At 34.2% G+C, this 17055-nt stretch overlaps 1 protein-coding gene across 1 annotated transcript in view; it reads right to left on the bottom strand.

Moving 5' to 3' along the window:
* The window catches only part of LOC127731022 (serine/threonine-protein kinase 16-like), a 28658-nt gene extending 11626 nt beyond the window's left edge, over window positions 1-17032 (bottom strand). The window contains exons 1-6 of the mRNA XM_052239764.1: window positions 16920-17032; window positions 8735-8855; window positions 8256-8496; window positions 2918-3057; window positions 2154-2274; window positions 1185-1280 (exon numbers count right to left, since the gene is read on the bottom strand). Coding sequence (XP_052095724.1) covers window positions 1185-1280; window positions 2154-2274; window positions 2918-3057; window positions 8256-8496; window positions 8735-8838 — 702 coding nt within the window. The 5' untranslated portion in view covers window positions 8839-8855; window positions 16920-17032. The remainder of the gene's footprint in view (window positions 1-1184; window positions 1281-2153; window positions 2275-2917; window positions 3058-8255; window positions 8497-8734; window positions 8856-16919) is intronic.
* Window positions 17033-17055: the final 23 nt, after the last annotated feature.

The raw sequence follows: 17055 nt of genomic DNA, 5'->3' as shown, positions 1-17055 counted from the left end.
AGAATCATGTGTTGAGCTGATCTTTGATAGACTCTGTTAAACTTATTCCAAACTTCCTTAGACTGTGGAGAATCATGTGTTGAGCTGATCATTGATAGTCTCTGTTAAACCTATTTCCAATTTCCTTAGACTGTGGAGAATTAGGTGTTGATGGCTGATCTTTGATAGTCTCTGTTAAACCTATTTCCGACTTCCTTAGACTGTGGAGAATTAGGTGTTCAGCTGATCTTTGATAGTCTATGTTAAACTGATTCCCAACTTCCTTAGACTGTGGAGAATTAGGTGTTGATGGCTGATTTTTGATAGTCTCTGTTAAACCTATTTCCAACTTCCTTAGACTGTGGAGAATTAGGTGTTGATGGCTGAATTTTGATAGTCTCTGTTAAACTTATTCCCAACTTCCTTAGACTGTGGAGAATTAGGTGTTGATGGCTGATCTTAAATAATCTCTGTTAAACTTATTCCAAACTTCCTTAGACTGTGGAGAATTATGTGTCGATGGCTGATCTTTGATAGTCTCTGTTAAACTTATTCCCAACTTCCTTAGACTGTGGAGAATTAGGTGTTGATGGCTGATTTTTGATAGTCTCTGTTAAACCTATTTCCAACTTCCTTAGACTGTGGAGAATTAGGTGTTGATGGCTGATTTTTGATAGTCTCTGTTAAACTTATTCCCAACTTCCTTAGACTGTGGAGAATTAGGTGTTGATGGCTGATCTTAAATAATCTCTGTTAAACTTATTCCCAACTTCCTTAGACTGTGGAGAATTAGGTGTTGATGGCTGATTTTTGATAGTCTCTGTTAAACCTTTTTCCAACTTCCTTAGACTGTGGAGAATTATGTGTCGATGGCTGATCTTTGATAGTCTCTGTTAAACTTATTCCCAACTTCCTTAGACTGTGAAGAAGTTACAGCTTGACATATTTACACTGATGTACTGCTGACCTCTATTTGTCTTCTTTGTGTTATTGTTACATTTGGTGTGGACCCTTGTCCTTACTAAATACTGTGTTCTAACCTTATGATGTCTTCATTGATAGCTGTTGGGTTTCTGTCTCCTTAATGTATACCCTAAATCTCCTATTATTCATCATTTGAATGACTTTTAAGAAAATCTAGAGGATATACAATTTTTTTAATTCAACATTGGAATACTAGTGTATGTCTGTTACATCAATATTACCCAAATGTCTGTTCTTTCGTCTACGCTGGAACCCAGTTCTGGATTAAAAAGTTCTGGTGCCCTGTAGAACATAGAACATCTTTCTGCTGCTTCATCCTACAATATGAGTATAAGATTTTCAAGCATACATTTGTAGATTAGTATTATAAGAAAATCTTTAAAACAAGTCATTTAGTTTTACAAACATCAAATTCTATCTATTCATTTTAAATCTAGTAATTTAAGAACATTTTTTATACAAGAAAGCTGCAATTAAATTTAAAACTGACATGTGATAACTGAGAAATATATGAATGGTTTATCATTTGCCGTGGAATATATATACCTGTATATATGGGTCATGATTTTCACAAAACTACAATATATTAATGAGGGGTGCTTTTCAATCCCCCAGCGTCATGTCTGTACTCGAAATTTGAACAGTGATTCTTATTCAATTTGAGAACTTATAATTATTTCTAAGCCTGACTTTGAATCAAAAAATTCAAACTTGATCTGTGTTTTGTGGTAATAAGCATTGTGTATAAGTTTCATAACATTTGGTTGAGGCAAACTCAAGTTAGAGAACAGAAACCAATTTTGGGTTGTACGGACGTAAATACAAACGGTCAATGGTAAAACTTAATGCCCCCTCCGCTACGGCGGGGGCATAAAAATAGAATGTATCATGTTTGTTTGAATACTACTAAGTCTACTAGCGTTACATTGTGCACATGACCTTTTGTCACCTTTCATTGCATGATAATTAGGACAATCACTGAGATGTAAAAAGCTGATTATATTTAATTGTTGAGTTGATACTTAAATAGAGCAATTGATACAATACTGCATTTTGACATCAGGACCACAGAGATATTTCAACTCATGCCACATTTTTAGTCAACCAAGTTCAAGACAACAAGAGAACACTGTATAATCAATATGTCTCACCAGTTGCAAAGAGTAGTTGTAGAGTAGATAAAAAGTTACCTGCAAGCTATGTGCCTGAGATGGAGTTTTGATCTCTACTCTAGCTTTATTTGCAGACCCTAAATCCATTATTATTGCTGTCCCATCATCTGCTAACATTATATTGGCCATCTTCAGATCTCTACATAAAAGAAAACATGTTGTAATGGCCATCTAGAGATCTCTACATAAAAGAAATAAAATTATATTGGTCATCTTGAACTATCTAGAAAGAGAATAGAAATAACATTATATTGGCTATCTTGAGATAATTACATAAAGAAAAAGAAATAACATTATAATGGTCCTCTTGAAATCTCTACATATTGTAAAGAAATAACATTATATTGGTCATCCTGAAATCTCTACATATTGTAAAGAAATAACATTATATTGGTCATCTTTGATATCTCAAGATTAAATTAGAAGTAGCATTAAATTGGCCAATCTCAAATCTTGGGACTTTTTATTTTTCAACACTAATTCATCAATTTAAAATAAAATTAGAAAATCCCCCACCCCCTAAATTTTTTTTTCCGTCAAGAAGACACTCTCTCTATAGTTATATAATAACAAAAAGTACTTCTCTACAACTTAAAAATACACATATAGTGTTGAATCCCATATAAACATTTGTAAAAATCTTTCCTATTTACTTTCTTTACATGTAAGGATGGTGAAACGCCTTTCAGTATATAGATTATGGTACTAACAAGAAATACAAGTTATTGCAAACTTTGACCCCAAATCAAACACTAGAAAAACACATAAATCTATTGTTTTACCTGTGAGCATATGGAGGATCATGTTTATGGAATACTTGGAGTCCAAGACAGATCCCCTTAAACAATCCCCATACACTTTCTTCTGGAAACCTCTCTGACTTCTTACTCATCTTTTCTATTATGTCTTGTAAGGATCCTCTCTGAGAATATACATATAATCTCTTTATTTCCATTATTGTATAAATATGTTCTTTGACAATGACATGTATTGTAGTGGTGATGAAATGAACCAATAGTGTATACATGTTAGTATACTATGTAAGCAATCTGATTTTTAAGCATATTTTACACAAAATAGCTACAACATACTTTGGTTTCATAGTGTTATTTCTAACACTTGTTTTAACAAATAATCCTTACGAGTAACTTTAACATTCAATTCTTTCTTTCCACTTGTAATTCTTTAGCAAAATACAAGTTTCTCTATCTTCTGACAGTTTTTGTCATGTATTATGTTTTTTGGGGTATTGCAAAATTGAACTGCTAAATATCATCTTGCCAAATAAACTTCCAAACTTGTAGAACAGAAATGGTTACTTCTTGTTAAAAAATAAAACAAATCTGATTAATTAGTTGTGTAGATGTGACTGTATGGAAATTGTGAAAACACTTTTTACCAATAGAAATAATTATCTAATAGCCCTTATTTACATTACAAATACCATTCATAATTTACAAAAAAAAAACCAAAGCAATGAATAATCAAATTTATAAACTATCTAATAAGACCCTTTGGAAATGTGAATTTAAAAAAAAAATCCTTAATTGCAGTTTTACACCTTTTCTTATAAACTAAAGAATGACCAACATTTGTTTACATTCACTTCCTTTGATCTCTGTTGGATAGTTGTCATTGATAATCATACCACATCTCCATATTTTATATCCATAACTTCAGTAACTAGAGGCTCTTAAGAGCCTGTGTTGCTCACCTGTATTTACTGATGCTTTGGAAATCATGTAAAATAAGGTTAAAATCATAATTAATAATATTAGATATTAGATATTATAATGATATCTAAGATAATAACAAAAAACTGCAAAATTTCTGTAAAATTTCTAACTCAGGGGCAGCAACCCAACAACGGGATGTAGGATTCGTCTGAAAATTTCAGGGCAGATAAATCTAAATCTGATGAACATTTCTTCCACCTGTCAGATTTGCTCTAAATGCTTTAGTTTCAGAGATATAAACCAAAAACTGCATTTTACCCCTATGTTCTATTTTTAACCATGTTGGCCATGATGGTTGGAAGGCGGGGTCATCGGACAATTTTTTAAACTAGATACCCTAATAATGATTATGGCCAAGTATGGTTAAATTTGTCTCAGTAGTTTCAGAGAAGAAGATTTTTGTAAAAGATTACAAAAATTTACGAAAAATTGTTAAAAATTTACTATAAAGGGCAATAACTCCTAAAGGGGTCGACTGACAATTTTGGTCATGACGACTTATTTGAAGATCTTACTTTGCTGAACATTATTGCTGTTTACAGTTTATCTCTATCTATTATAATATTCAAGATAATAACCAATAAAATGCTCCGCAGGGCGCAGCTTGATACGACCGCAGAGGTCGAACCCTGAACAGTTGGGGCAAGTATGGATACAACATTCAAGCTTGATACAGCTTTGCATTTGGATTGTGATTAAATATTTGACACAGCATAGGTTTCTGACACAGAATGAATGTGGTCTAAGAACTTAAAAATTTTAAATTGGACATTCACCTATTATGGTCCAATATCCAAAATCTAAATACATGGTTAGATTCAGCATATCAAAGAACCCCAAGAATTCAATTTTTGATGAAATCAAACAAAGTTTAATTTTGGACCCTTTCGACCTCAATGTGGACAAAGTTGATAACGGGGCCCAAAAATCAAAAATCTAAATACATGGTTAGATTCAGCATATCAAAGAACCCCATATATTCAATTTTTGTTGAAATCAAACAAAGTTTAATTTTGGACCCCAATTTGGACCAACTTGAAAACTGGGCCCATAATCAAAAATCTAAATACATGTTTAGATTCAGCATATCAAAGAACCCTAAGAATTCAATTTTTGTTAAAATCAAACTAAGTTTAATTTTGGACCCTTTGGACATTAATGTAGACCAATTTGAAAACGGAACCAAAAATTAAGAATCTAAATACACGGTTAGATTTGGCATATCAAAGAACCCCAATAATTCAATTTTTGATGAAATCAAACAAAGTTTAATTTTGGACCCTTTGAACCTCAATGTGGACTAATTTAAAAACGGGGCCCAAAATCCAAAAACTAAATACACGGTTAGATTCAGCATATTAAAGAACCCCAAAAATTAAAGAATAAAACCCCATTGAAATTGGTCACGAAATAAGCAATTTATACGAAGTATCTTCTTTTGCACAATACTGTGCAATTAAATATTTCTTGCTATTGTGCAATACTGTACAATTGACAATTTCTTGCTATTGCGCAATATTGTGCTATTTGATATTTCTTGCTATTGCGCAATACTGTGCAATTGAAGATTTCTTGCTATTGCGCAATACTGTGCAATTGAAGATTTCTTGCTATTGTGCAATACTGTGCAATTGAAAATTTCTTGCTATTGCACAATACTTATTATATAATAATTTACACATCCTGTTTGGTGTGTATCTCCTACCATATCATTATTATTTGCTTTTAAATATAAATCAGAAATAACCAACTTAAAATGGAAAATTTTAAAAGAAAAAAAAAAGGAAAAAAACAAAAAAAAAGGAAACCCCCCCCCCCCCCCAATTTTTTGAACCCCCTTATGATTCATCACCCCCAAACTTAATCCCAGCCTTCCCTTTGTGGTATGGTACCTTGCAGTACAATTTCAGAGAGATCCATACACTTGAACACAAGTTATTGTCTGGAAACTAGGAAAATGTGTTTTTTGGCCCCTTTTTGGCCCCAAATTCCTAAACGTTTAGGGCAATTACCCCCAAACTCAAACCCAGCTTTCCCTTTATGATATGGAACCTTGTAGTACAATTTCAGAAAGATCCATACACTTGAACACAAGTTATTGTCCTGAAACTAGAAAAATGCTTGTTTTTTGCCCCTTTTTGGCCCCTAATTCCTAAAATATTGAGGCAATTACCCCCATCATCAATCCCAGCATTCCCTTTGTGGTATGGTACCTTGCAGTACAATTTCAGAGAGATCCATACACTTGAACACAAGTTATTGTCTGGAAACTAGAAAAATGCTTATTTTTGGCCCCTTTTTGGCCCCCAATTCCTAAACGTTTCGGCAATTACCCCCAAACTCAATTCCAGCTTTCCCTTTGTGATATGGAACCTTGTAGTACAATTTCAGAAAGATCCATACACTTACACACAAGTTATTGTCATGAAACTAGAAAAATGCTTGTTTTTTTTGCCCCTTTTTTGGCCCCTAATTCCTAAAATTTTGAGGCAATTACCCCCAAAATCAATCCCAGCATTCCTTTTGTGATATGGAACCTTGTGGTACAATGTCAGAGAGATCCATACACTAACACACAAGTTATGTCTGGAAGTTACAAAAATGCTTATTTTTGGCCCCTTTTTGGCCCCTAATTCCTTTACTGTTGGTACCATAACCCCCAAAATCAATCCCAACCTTCCTTTTGTGGTATTGAACCTTGTGGTAAAATTTCATAGAGATCCATTCACTTAAACTAAAGTTAGAGTGCGAAAACCAATGTGTCTTCGGACGACGCCGGACGACGCCAGACGACGACGACGACGACGACGACGACGCCAACGTCATACCAATATACGACCACAAAAATTTTTTTGCGGTCGTATAAAAACTGCAAAATTTCCTTAAAATCACCAATTCAGGGGCAGCAACCCAACAACGGGTTGTCAGATTTGTCTGAAAATTTCAGGGCAGATACATCTTGACCAGATAATCAATTTTACCCAATGTCAGATTTACTCTAAATGCTTTGGTTTCAGAGATATAAGCCAAAATCTACATTTTACCCCTATGTTCTATTTTTAGCCATGGCAGCCATCTTGGTTGGTTGGCGGGGTCATCTGACACATTTTTAAACTAGATACCCTAATGATGATTGTGGCCAAGTTTGGTTAAATTTGGCCCAGTGGTTTCAGAGGAGAAGATTTTTGTAAAAGCTAACGACGACTAACGACGACGACGGACGCCAAGTGATGAGAAAAGCTCACTTGGCCCTTTGGGCCAGGTGAGCTAAAAAGGACTTATATCATTCATATGTAAGGGATCATTCAATTCTTAAACAAAACTTCTGTTCTATTTATAACTAAAAAAAATCTACAAGGTCTACCAAATTTGTTTTCCCTGCATACATTTTAATGTCTATATGCCATGTCAGAAAACATCATAAAAATCACATAAACTGAAGACAAAAAATGAATAACAGTGAACCCCATGCCTATAAATTTTAAATGAATAAATTCAAGTTTTTGCTGGCAAATTCATATTTCTATTCAAAAGAAATCTGCAGAAACAAAATTTTCAAAAAATCACATTTCATAATGAAATCTTCTTATTTTGAAATTTTCATGTTCATTCTTTTCATTATATGTGTTTGAAATAAGTTTTGGATTCACTATATGACTATACATATAAATGTTACAAATAATTGATTTTCAGTAGGAACACATGAATATACATATGCATATACATACTATAAAATGAATGTGAGACAATTATTACGATTATTATGCAGTTAAAAAAGAGGCAGAAGATAGCAAAAGGAAGGAACGTTTTATTGCTTTCAATCCAGGCTTTGTCAACATTAGAAGATTTTGTGATTGGACTTACTGAATAATAGGGCATGACAATGAGGACTTCATTAACAATATCTAGATGTTTGTGATTGAACTTACTGAATAATAGGGCATGACAATGAGGACTTCACTAACAATATCTAGATGTTTGTGATTGGACTTACTGAATAATAGGGCATGACAATGAGGACTTCACTAACAATATCTAGATAGTTGTGATTGGACTTACTGAATAATAGGGCATGACAATGAGGACTTCACTAACAATATCTAGATGTTTGTGATTGGACTTACTGAATAATAGGGCATGACAATGAGGACTTCAATAACAATATCTAGATAGTTGTGATTGGACTTACTGAATAATAGGGCATGACAATGAGGACTTCACTAACAATATCTAGATGTTTGTGATTGGATTTACTGAATAATAGGGCATGACAATGAGGACTTCACTAACAATATCTAGATGTTTGTGATTGGACTTACTGAATAATAGGGCATGACAATGAGGACTTCACTAACAATATCTAGATGTTTGTGATTGGACTTACTGAATAATAGGGCATGACAATGAGGACTTCACTAACAATATCTAGATGTTTGGAATACTGGTTGACTTTAATGACAGAGGACTCCTCTAATGGAATGATGTTTGGATGTTGGAATGTTCTCATTAATTCTATCTCCTGCAAAGCTATCCTTTCTTCCTCGTTAGAATGACATGTAATTCTCTTAAGAGCATAGTCTTTGTGAGTTCTGATGTCCTCTATCAGGTCAACATAGCTAAACCCACTGTAAAAGAAAAAAATGTCAACATAGCTAAACCCACTGGAAAAGAGAGAAAAAGTCAACATAGCTAAACCCACTGGAAAAGAGAGAAAAAGTCAACATAGCTATAAAACCAACTATAAAAGAGAAAAAATCTTTAGATTAGGTTTTTCATATTCTTAAAATGCTCTTAACAGTTTTAAAATTAATAAAATGTTAAACCTTTGATAAATATTTCTGTACCAAACATGTATACACTTACCCTTCTCCTAGTCTTGATCGGAGATAAAATCTTCTATTATTGATGCGAATAGCTTCTTTCCCACAAATACAGCCCATTCTAATCAAACCAAACAGGGCGTCCATTTAGCTATCATTTTCCCCTGAAAATGAATTAAAATAATCAGCTGCATTGCAGTTATTTGTAACAATAAGGAGATGAGACATAATTGCCAATGAGACATCTATTCACCAGAGTTCAAATGAAGTGGATGTAAGCAATGATTGTCAACTGTACAACCTTCAACAATGAGTAAAACACATACTGTATAGTCTGCATTAAAAATGTGAAACAGTTCAAACAAGAAAACTATCTGCCTGATTTATTACAAAACAATTTACAAAAAACAAATATCACAGGAACCAACTACCATATGACAGAATATTTATGATAACATTCCTAATATGTTATGCAAAAACATACTAATGTTTCATTAATATCTGTAGGGTACCTATTTTGTGGATTTCCAGTGTATAAATGAACCACATACCAAAATTTTCAATGTCAGAAATACATATTTCCTATAGCCTTGCATTTCAATTTGAAAAAAAAATAAATTGCTTCACCGAGCGCAGCTGGATACGACCACAGGGTCCAACCCTGAACAGTTGGGGCAAATATGGACACAATATTCGCGCTAGATACAGGTCTGAATTTGGATTGTAATTAAATATTTGACACATAATAGGTTTCTGACACAGAATAACGGTAGTCAAAGAACTTAGAATTGGTTATATGATTTGAATTTATATTCAATTTTTTGCTTTTGTGCAATACACTATTGACCCCCCCCCCCCCCCCCCCCCCCTTTTTTTTTTGCCAAAAAAATAATATTTGGAGAATTAATCCTTTTTAATTTCTGAAATCTGAAATGAATAAAAATTGACCCCCAAAATTTTCTTTTTATCCCCCCCACCCCAAACAAATTTTTTTTTTTTCACCTCCCCCCCTTTTTTCCCGAAAAAAAATTCTTTCCCTCAAGGTATGGTCATCATCTCAATTCAAATTTCCAATGGAGTTTGCAACCATAATTACCCATTTAAATACATCATAAAAGTCTTAAAATAGAAAATATCATACATAATCATGGCTAAAATTAATATTCCTTAAAAATAAATTGACAGCTAATCATCTCAAGACAATACAACATTTCTTTATACATAATTTAAAAGCAGTGTTAGGGAGGTAATCAAAACGTTGTGTTTGGATTTCCTCCCTTACACTGCTTTTAAATTGTCTTCAGTAATTGTCCATTAACCAGGAAACCCTTGTTTTTCCCCCTTTTTTGCCCCTAATTCCTAAACAGTTTGAGCCATAACCCCCCAAAGCAATTCCTAACCATCCCTTTGTGGTATGGAAACTTGTGGTATAATTTCAGAGAGATCCATACACCGTTCCACAAGTTATTGTCTGGAAACTAGAAAAATGCTTATTTGGGCCCCTTTTTGGCCACTAATTCCTAAACTGTTAGGACCATAACCCCCAAAATAAAACAGTGAAGTACACATTTTGCGGTTAATGCAGTTAACCGGAAGAAATGTTACAATAATGGTTGTTATGACCACGTTATCGATAAAAAATAAAAAGTGAAAGTGAAAATAAAAATAAATAAGATGAATAGAAAATGAAAGTCAATAAAGTTATAAATGATGGTTGGCTGCTATTCACACATGTCTGTATATAGTCACAGCCAACCACTGTTTATAAGACTATATACAGACGTGTGTGAATAGCAGCCAACCACTGTTTATAAGACTATATACAGACGTGTGTGAATAGCAGCCAACCACCGTTTATAAGACTATATACAGACGTGTGTGAATAGCAGCCATCCACCGTTTATAAGACTCTATACAGACGTGTGTGAATAGCAGCAAACTACCGTTTATAAGACTATATACAGACGTGTGTGAATAACAGCCAACTAGCGTTTTATAGCTTTAATACCTGAATCACGAAATGAAGTCAAGATCAGGTATATTTTGTCTGACACAGAGTCTAAACTAAATACATGTAGTTTTACCCCTTACCCATAATGACTGAAAAAAATGTGATCTAAAAAATACAGTTCTTTAAGCACTCTTTGATCTTGTAACCTGTAGATTCAAAAGTTTATCGTGAAGACTGCAACAGACATATAAGCTAAATAAATCTTATAAATGACATTAAGGACAACAGACATATAAGCTAAATAGAAACTTTTGACTGTAGAGCATCTTTTTACTAAGTCCAAATATATTTATGACATCTTGAAAGGCTATTTTAATTTTTTCTGTGAGGAAGGCGTCACAGAAAAAAAATTAAAATAGCCTTTCAAGACGTCATAATTATTTGGACTACTGTTTACCATGTTTACCAGATATCAATTATCAAGAGATGTGTTACCAAGGTAATTATATCATTATTGTCTTAATTGAATAAAGCGGATATTGCAAATTCATTTTAGTGCTATTTTGAAGAAGGATTTTTCGGATGAATTAAAAAGATCTTTATCTTGATATGGTATGGTGACACGTCCAATGGACATTATTTCACTGTGTGTCCATCTCGTAGTGATAAATCCAAATATCCCTCACCTCCCTAACAATATCTGCAAATGATGACTTGGTCTGTTGAAGATAATAGTTTTACCAGATAGCATGATTAATCTTCCAGTATTGTCCACTGACGGGATTGGAACCATGGACCCCTGACACAGTAAGTGACCCCTCTACCAACTGAGCTAAAGGAGTACTCCACTAGCCCAGCTAATGCCGTAATAGACGTATTTACACTTGTATGCAAATTTGTCCGCCATTACGTAAAATCACACAGGTTCCTGTAAACTTTGACATCATCAGTCAGGGGTACTACTTAAACAAGTCATTTCAAAATCACTTCTTCAAGTGATTTGGCTGTGAAATATTAAAAATTTTCACAAAAATAGACACAGACTTTTTAAAATCACTGAAACAAGTAATTTGAGAAGTTAAAATGTAATCACTTCAACAAGTGCTTATAACATTTTCTTGATATTTTCCCCACAAGCTTGCCTTTTTTATTGGTAAAAAGACAAGAATTCCATTGAAAAAACAATTATGTACATGCAGAAATTGTCTTTTGCTTGATTAGCCTGTCAGTTTTTACAGTTTATTTAAAATATGCAAAAACTGGAATAATTTGTAGATCAGGACATAACCTTGAAGTAGATCATTATAACTCTAAAGAAAACCAATCAGGTTACCTAATATTGTTGACCTTTGTCTGATAGTAAGAGTAGTTAATGAATATTTGATTATAGAAAAATTCCCAAGGGTACTTTTAAAAGCTTTAGCACACTAACTTACTGTCCAAGGGCACTGGTGAAATTCATATACAAAAGAAAGGGATAATAAGTTCTATGTAGGAAAATTATAGAAAAGTTTGTCACAATATGGAAAATCACTGAAATTGGCATTTGAAGATCAAAGGAAACATCAAAATAACTTAAATAGGTGATAACTGAATTTATCAAATCGCTGAAATAGGTGATAATGAAATCACTTGTTTAAGTAGTACCCCTGACTGATCATAATTCAAAACATTTGACGTCACAATTAAAAAGTGATTGTTGCCTGACGTCAAAATGAAATTGAGAATGGAAATGGGGAATGTGTCAAAGAGACCACGACCCGACCATAGAGCAGACAACAGCCGAAGGCCACCAATGGGTCTTCAATGCAGCGAGAAACTCCCGCACCCTGAGGTGATTTGGAGTAGATCTTCTTCTTCTTCTTTCGGTTTTCAGTAGTCCTTCAATATCTGAAGATTATATACTGTTTTGCGCTGCGTGGCCAATATATATATTTACAAAAACACAAAAATAATTGAAAATGAATTTGGAGTGCGTAAGAATTTTAAATTGTGATTAAAACTATGTACATAGGCTAATAATGAGTTAAATGAATTTGTGGAGAACAGTTGGTGTAAGCTGTTCTCTGAAAGTGTCGACTGTGGTTACAGCGACTGTGTGGACTGGTAGTAAATTCCACTGAGTAATGGTGTACAGAAAAAATGAAAATTTATATGTATCTCTTTTAGTAGAAATGTGTCTGAAAGTGAAACTGTGGTTTTTGCGGGTTCTACTGTCTGATGGTATGAGAATAGCAGATGGGATTGCTACGATTTGATGAACTATTTTGTAGAACATTATCAATCTTGTGCATAGTCTTCTTTCTTGTAGTGTGGGCCAGTTTAGTGAGTTTATCATGTCTGTAGGACTACTGATGTTATGGTACCTGTTACAGACATATCTGGCAGCTCGTCTTTGGACCGTCTCAATTTTAGAGGTTTGTTCAGCTGTGTGAGGGTCCCATACTGAACATGAATATTCAAGCTTAGGACGAACTAGTGCCAGATATGCCTGGGTTTTGATGTTCTGACATGATGTTTTTAAATTTCTTTTTAAGAAGCCCAAAGATTTGTTTCCATTAGCTATGATGTTGTCTGTATGTTTTGACCATTTTAAGTTTGCTTGTAGTGTAATGCCCAGATATTTAGCTGAAGAGACTAGTTCAAGTTTGTGATTGTGAAGGATATAGTCATGTTTAAACTGTTTTCTCTTTTGTGATACTGTGAGGACTGTGCATTTGTCTGGATGGAAAGCCATCAACCAGTCTTGTTCCCACCTAGCAGCTGCATCTAAATCTAACTGGAGTTCATCACAGTTACTTTGAGATTTGATGGTTTTGTAGATGATACTGTCATCGGCAAACAGTCTGAGCTTACTGGATTGTAAGTATTCTGGTAGGTCGTTGATGTATACCAAGAATAATACAGGGCCCAGAACTGTGCCTTGAGGGACACCTGAGGTGACTGGAGCCAGGTCAGATGACTCTCCATCCAGGACAACTGTTTGTGTTCTGTCATTTAAGAAGGCAGAGACCCAGTTTAGTGTTTCATTTTGAATACCATAGTAGTTCAGTTTATAGAGAAGTCTTTTATGAGGGACTTTGTCAAATGCTTTGGCAAAGTCCATTATAATTAAGTCTGTTTGTGTGTTGTTGTTGTTATTTGCTGCAAGCTCTTGGATGAATGAAATGAGTTGGGTTTCACATGATCGTGACTGTCGGAAGCCATGCTGGAGGTCATACAGTATATTGTTCTTTTCAAGGTGGTTGATGATGTGTTTGGTGATGATATGCTCTAAGGTCAATCGGAGGCAAAATATAGCTAAATACCAAAAGTGTAAATACGTTTATGGAAGATGGTTATAAAACTTTATGGTTAGGGGAAGCACTCAACTTAGCTTCCATAGCTCTTATGTTTTTTATGGGGTGGAAATATTTTTGCAACATCTAAAAAATTTCTCCTAGTAAAAAAATTAATTTGTATATCTTCCATTGAGGGGAGGGGTACAGACTAAATTTTCTTACTGTCCTGTAGGAAATTAGTGAAGAGCTTTCGCTTTTCCTCATCTGATTTGGTTTTCCAGATGGCATCAGCTATAGTATACTGTTTGTATGAATTTACAAGCATGTAGTCTCCAGAATGATGAAGGGCCGACCGAAGATTAATGAACTGGAAGTCCACCATGTCATATAGTTTATCAACCAAATCTGGGGCATGTTGGGGCTTCCTGTGGACTGCCACTTTCATCACCCGGTTCATGGATTCTGCATTGTTGTTCGTCCACAATTAATTGGTGCCCAAACGTCTATTAGGTGCATTAACGAATTCTTGAACTATAGGCTTAAAACTTTGTTCGTAATACTTCAGAAACTGAGGATAATTTGCACATAAGTCCTTGAGTTCTGAATCTGCACTTGCAAATTGCAATGTGTCGTCTGCATTTGCAATTCAGTGATCTCCAAAGATTGTGTTGATGATGTTCTTTCTTTCTTGGGTGCTGACACCAACACGATCTTGAAGGTAATGTTGTATATTGTCTTTTAAATGTTTCGTACACAATCTTCGTTTGGCGGTTGGGAATGCCTTTTCTATCGCCTTGGTCATCGCCTTTTCATCATCACTGCCGAACTCTATATTTTCATGGAGACGAAGTTCTACATCATTAATAGCTAGTTCAAGTGTGGCAGAAATGTGTGAAAAGAAGGCTCTGTATGTGGTGTATGACGCATCCTTGTGTAGAAGCATTGGTCCTGCAAAGATTGGATGGTCTTTTGTTTCTTTTCTATTTACCCGCAGGTTCTTGTAAACAATGATGTGACATAAAAGCTTCCGAGATTGAATGTTCTGTCAACTCCCAGAGGATGCTCGGACGTTTGTGCTAGGAAATGTCTCAAATCTGTTATTTGGCTTTGTGTGTAACACACTATTGCTGGTACTTGATTTTTGTTATGGATGATTTGTTGTACAAACGGATGTGTATCGAGCAACCCGACAACGGCAAGAATTTCATCCGCAACATTAGCATAAGCAGGCTGTGTTTTAAGTTTATTCCGATACTTGGCATTTCTTATTTGTTTCGTATCTCTGGGTGCATGTATAGAATTGTCTCTATTCATCTGTATGAAAACCTCTTTACTATCTTTTGATGCACATTCGTCTACAACTTTTTCTAACGCTTTTGGGTGGGTTCTTACATAATTCTTTGCATTTTCTAAAGAGTAGGTACCAGAATATTCATACACTGCAATGGATGGTAAATCATTTGCAAAGGACGAATTAAACCATGTGACGTGTTTTATAAAAGAATTGCTATCTTTAAGTACTGTACTATATCGGTGCATAGTAACAATGGATGTAGATTCTGGTTGAGGCGCTATCGGTACAAATAATGTCTTTCCACCCTGTCTAACTTTTGTGCAATATTGGTCATTTTTCAGAAATATGGTCCGGAAATTGTCTGATAATAAGTAGTCTTGGTGGAAGACCTTCCCTTTTGAAGATTCCCATATGCCACAATCATCATAATATTTGGAATGACGGTTATTTGTCTTTCTACTCATGTTATCAACATTGTTAACTAAGAACCATGTGTTCGACTTATTTCCAGGTGGCGCATCTTCAAAAACATGTGACTTCTCTTGGACTGCTTTCCAACAATCTAAAGCTGACAAAAATTTTGGAGCCAATCGTAAATTTGACCAATGATATTAACAGGAAATAAAATATTGTCCAATTATTTTTTTCGGAAGTAAAAGATGATCCAATAACATTTACAGGAAGCAATTGTGATTCCAGTACTTTATGGTTTCACAATTCAATTGTCTAACACAAGTTTTGAGACGTCGCTAACAAAACAAAAAATGTGAAATGACTTCTTCTGAGACATTGTTAATAAAACAAAAAGTTATGTAGGACTTCTTTTAAATTTCCGTTTCTTTTGACAGCGTGATTGAGTTATATAAGCCATCTGTTCTTTTCAATTTTTAACACAGACCTCATTAGTGGGTTGTTTTTGTTTAATTAATCTAAATAATGACCATAACATAGATGCATTTCAAATAAAATTTAAATATATTCATAATAAGTAATCAGTCAAAGTCCTCAATCTCTTAATCTCTTTCCGTCGGTTAGATTTTGATATTTGTCTCTTGTCTTATTTTATATAAGAAGAAGAAAATGAATAAAATATATATGGGATGTCACTCAGGGTGTCGATGACGGTGGTTTGCGGAGTTGTCATGTTATGGACTCTCCTTTTCTGTTCGGCGTGTTCAATGTAGATATATTTGATATTTTAATCTTTCATTTCATATGATTTGTTGAATTAATAACTGAAATAATATATTTAGGTCACAATTAATACGATAAAACAAAAACAAAAACAAATTTTGCGCTATTCGGCGATATGCGGTTTGCGATCGTTGATGAATAGATTTACCGTCTAATTAATATTATTTAATGCATTTTGTAAAGTTATTTTAATGTTATGTTGCATATTTAAGTTGTTTTGTTGTTTGTTTTTATGTTCTGTGGTATATTTTGAGTGTTCTGTGGTATTCTGTGGTGTTCTGTGGTGTTCTGTGGTATTCTGTGGTGTTCTGTGGTAAAAAGACGCTCCGTTGGAATAGCCCATTATCATAGGCATTATGCGCATCATGTCTCTGCCTCTGGTGCAAGTTGAAGTTGTCTATAGAATGGGGAAAAAAACAAATAAATGTGGGAATGTAATTAGACAAAACGCAGGAGTAGATGAAAGTCTGTGCATATAAACTAGATAAATGTATTTTGTTGAATTTACATTTTCAACCATCAATCTTTGAAGATATTTTGGCAATGAGTACGTGTAGTCTATTTTCAATTTCTAAAAGTTCATTGAACAAGGAGTCTTTCACCCGGTACATTGAATAACAGTTTTGTAAAACGCTTCTTACACT

The sequence above is a fragment of the Mytilus californianus genome, unplaced genomic scaffold (genome assembly GCF_021869535.1).
Source record: "Mytilus californianus isolate M0D057914Y unplaced genomic scaffold, xbMytCali1.0.p SCAF_2, whole genome shotgun sequence".
Taxonomy (NCBI): Eukaryota; Metazoa; Mollusca; class Bivalvia; order Mytilida; family Mytilidae; genus Mytilus; species Mytilus californianus.
This window is presented reverse-complemented; position numbering and strand designations above follow the sequence as displayed.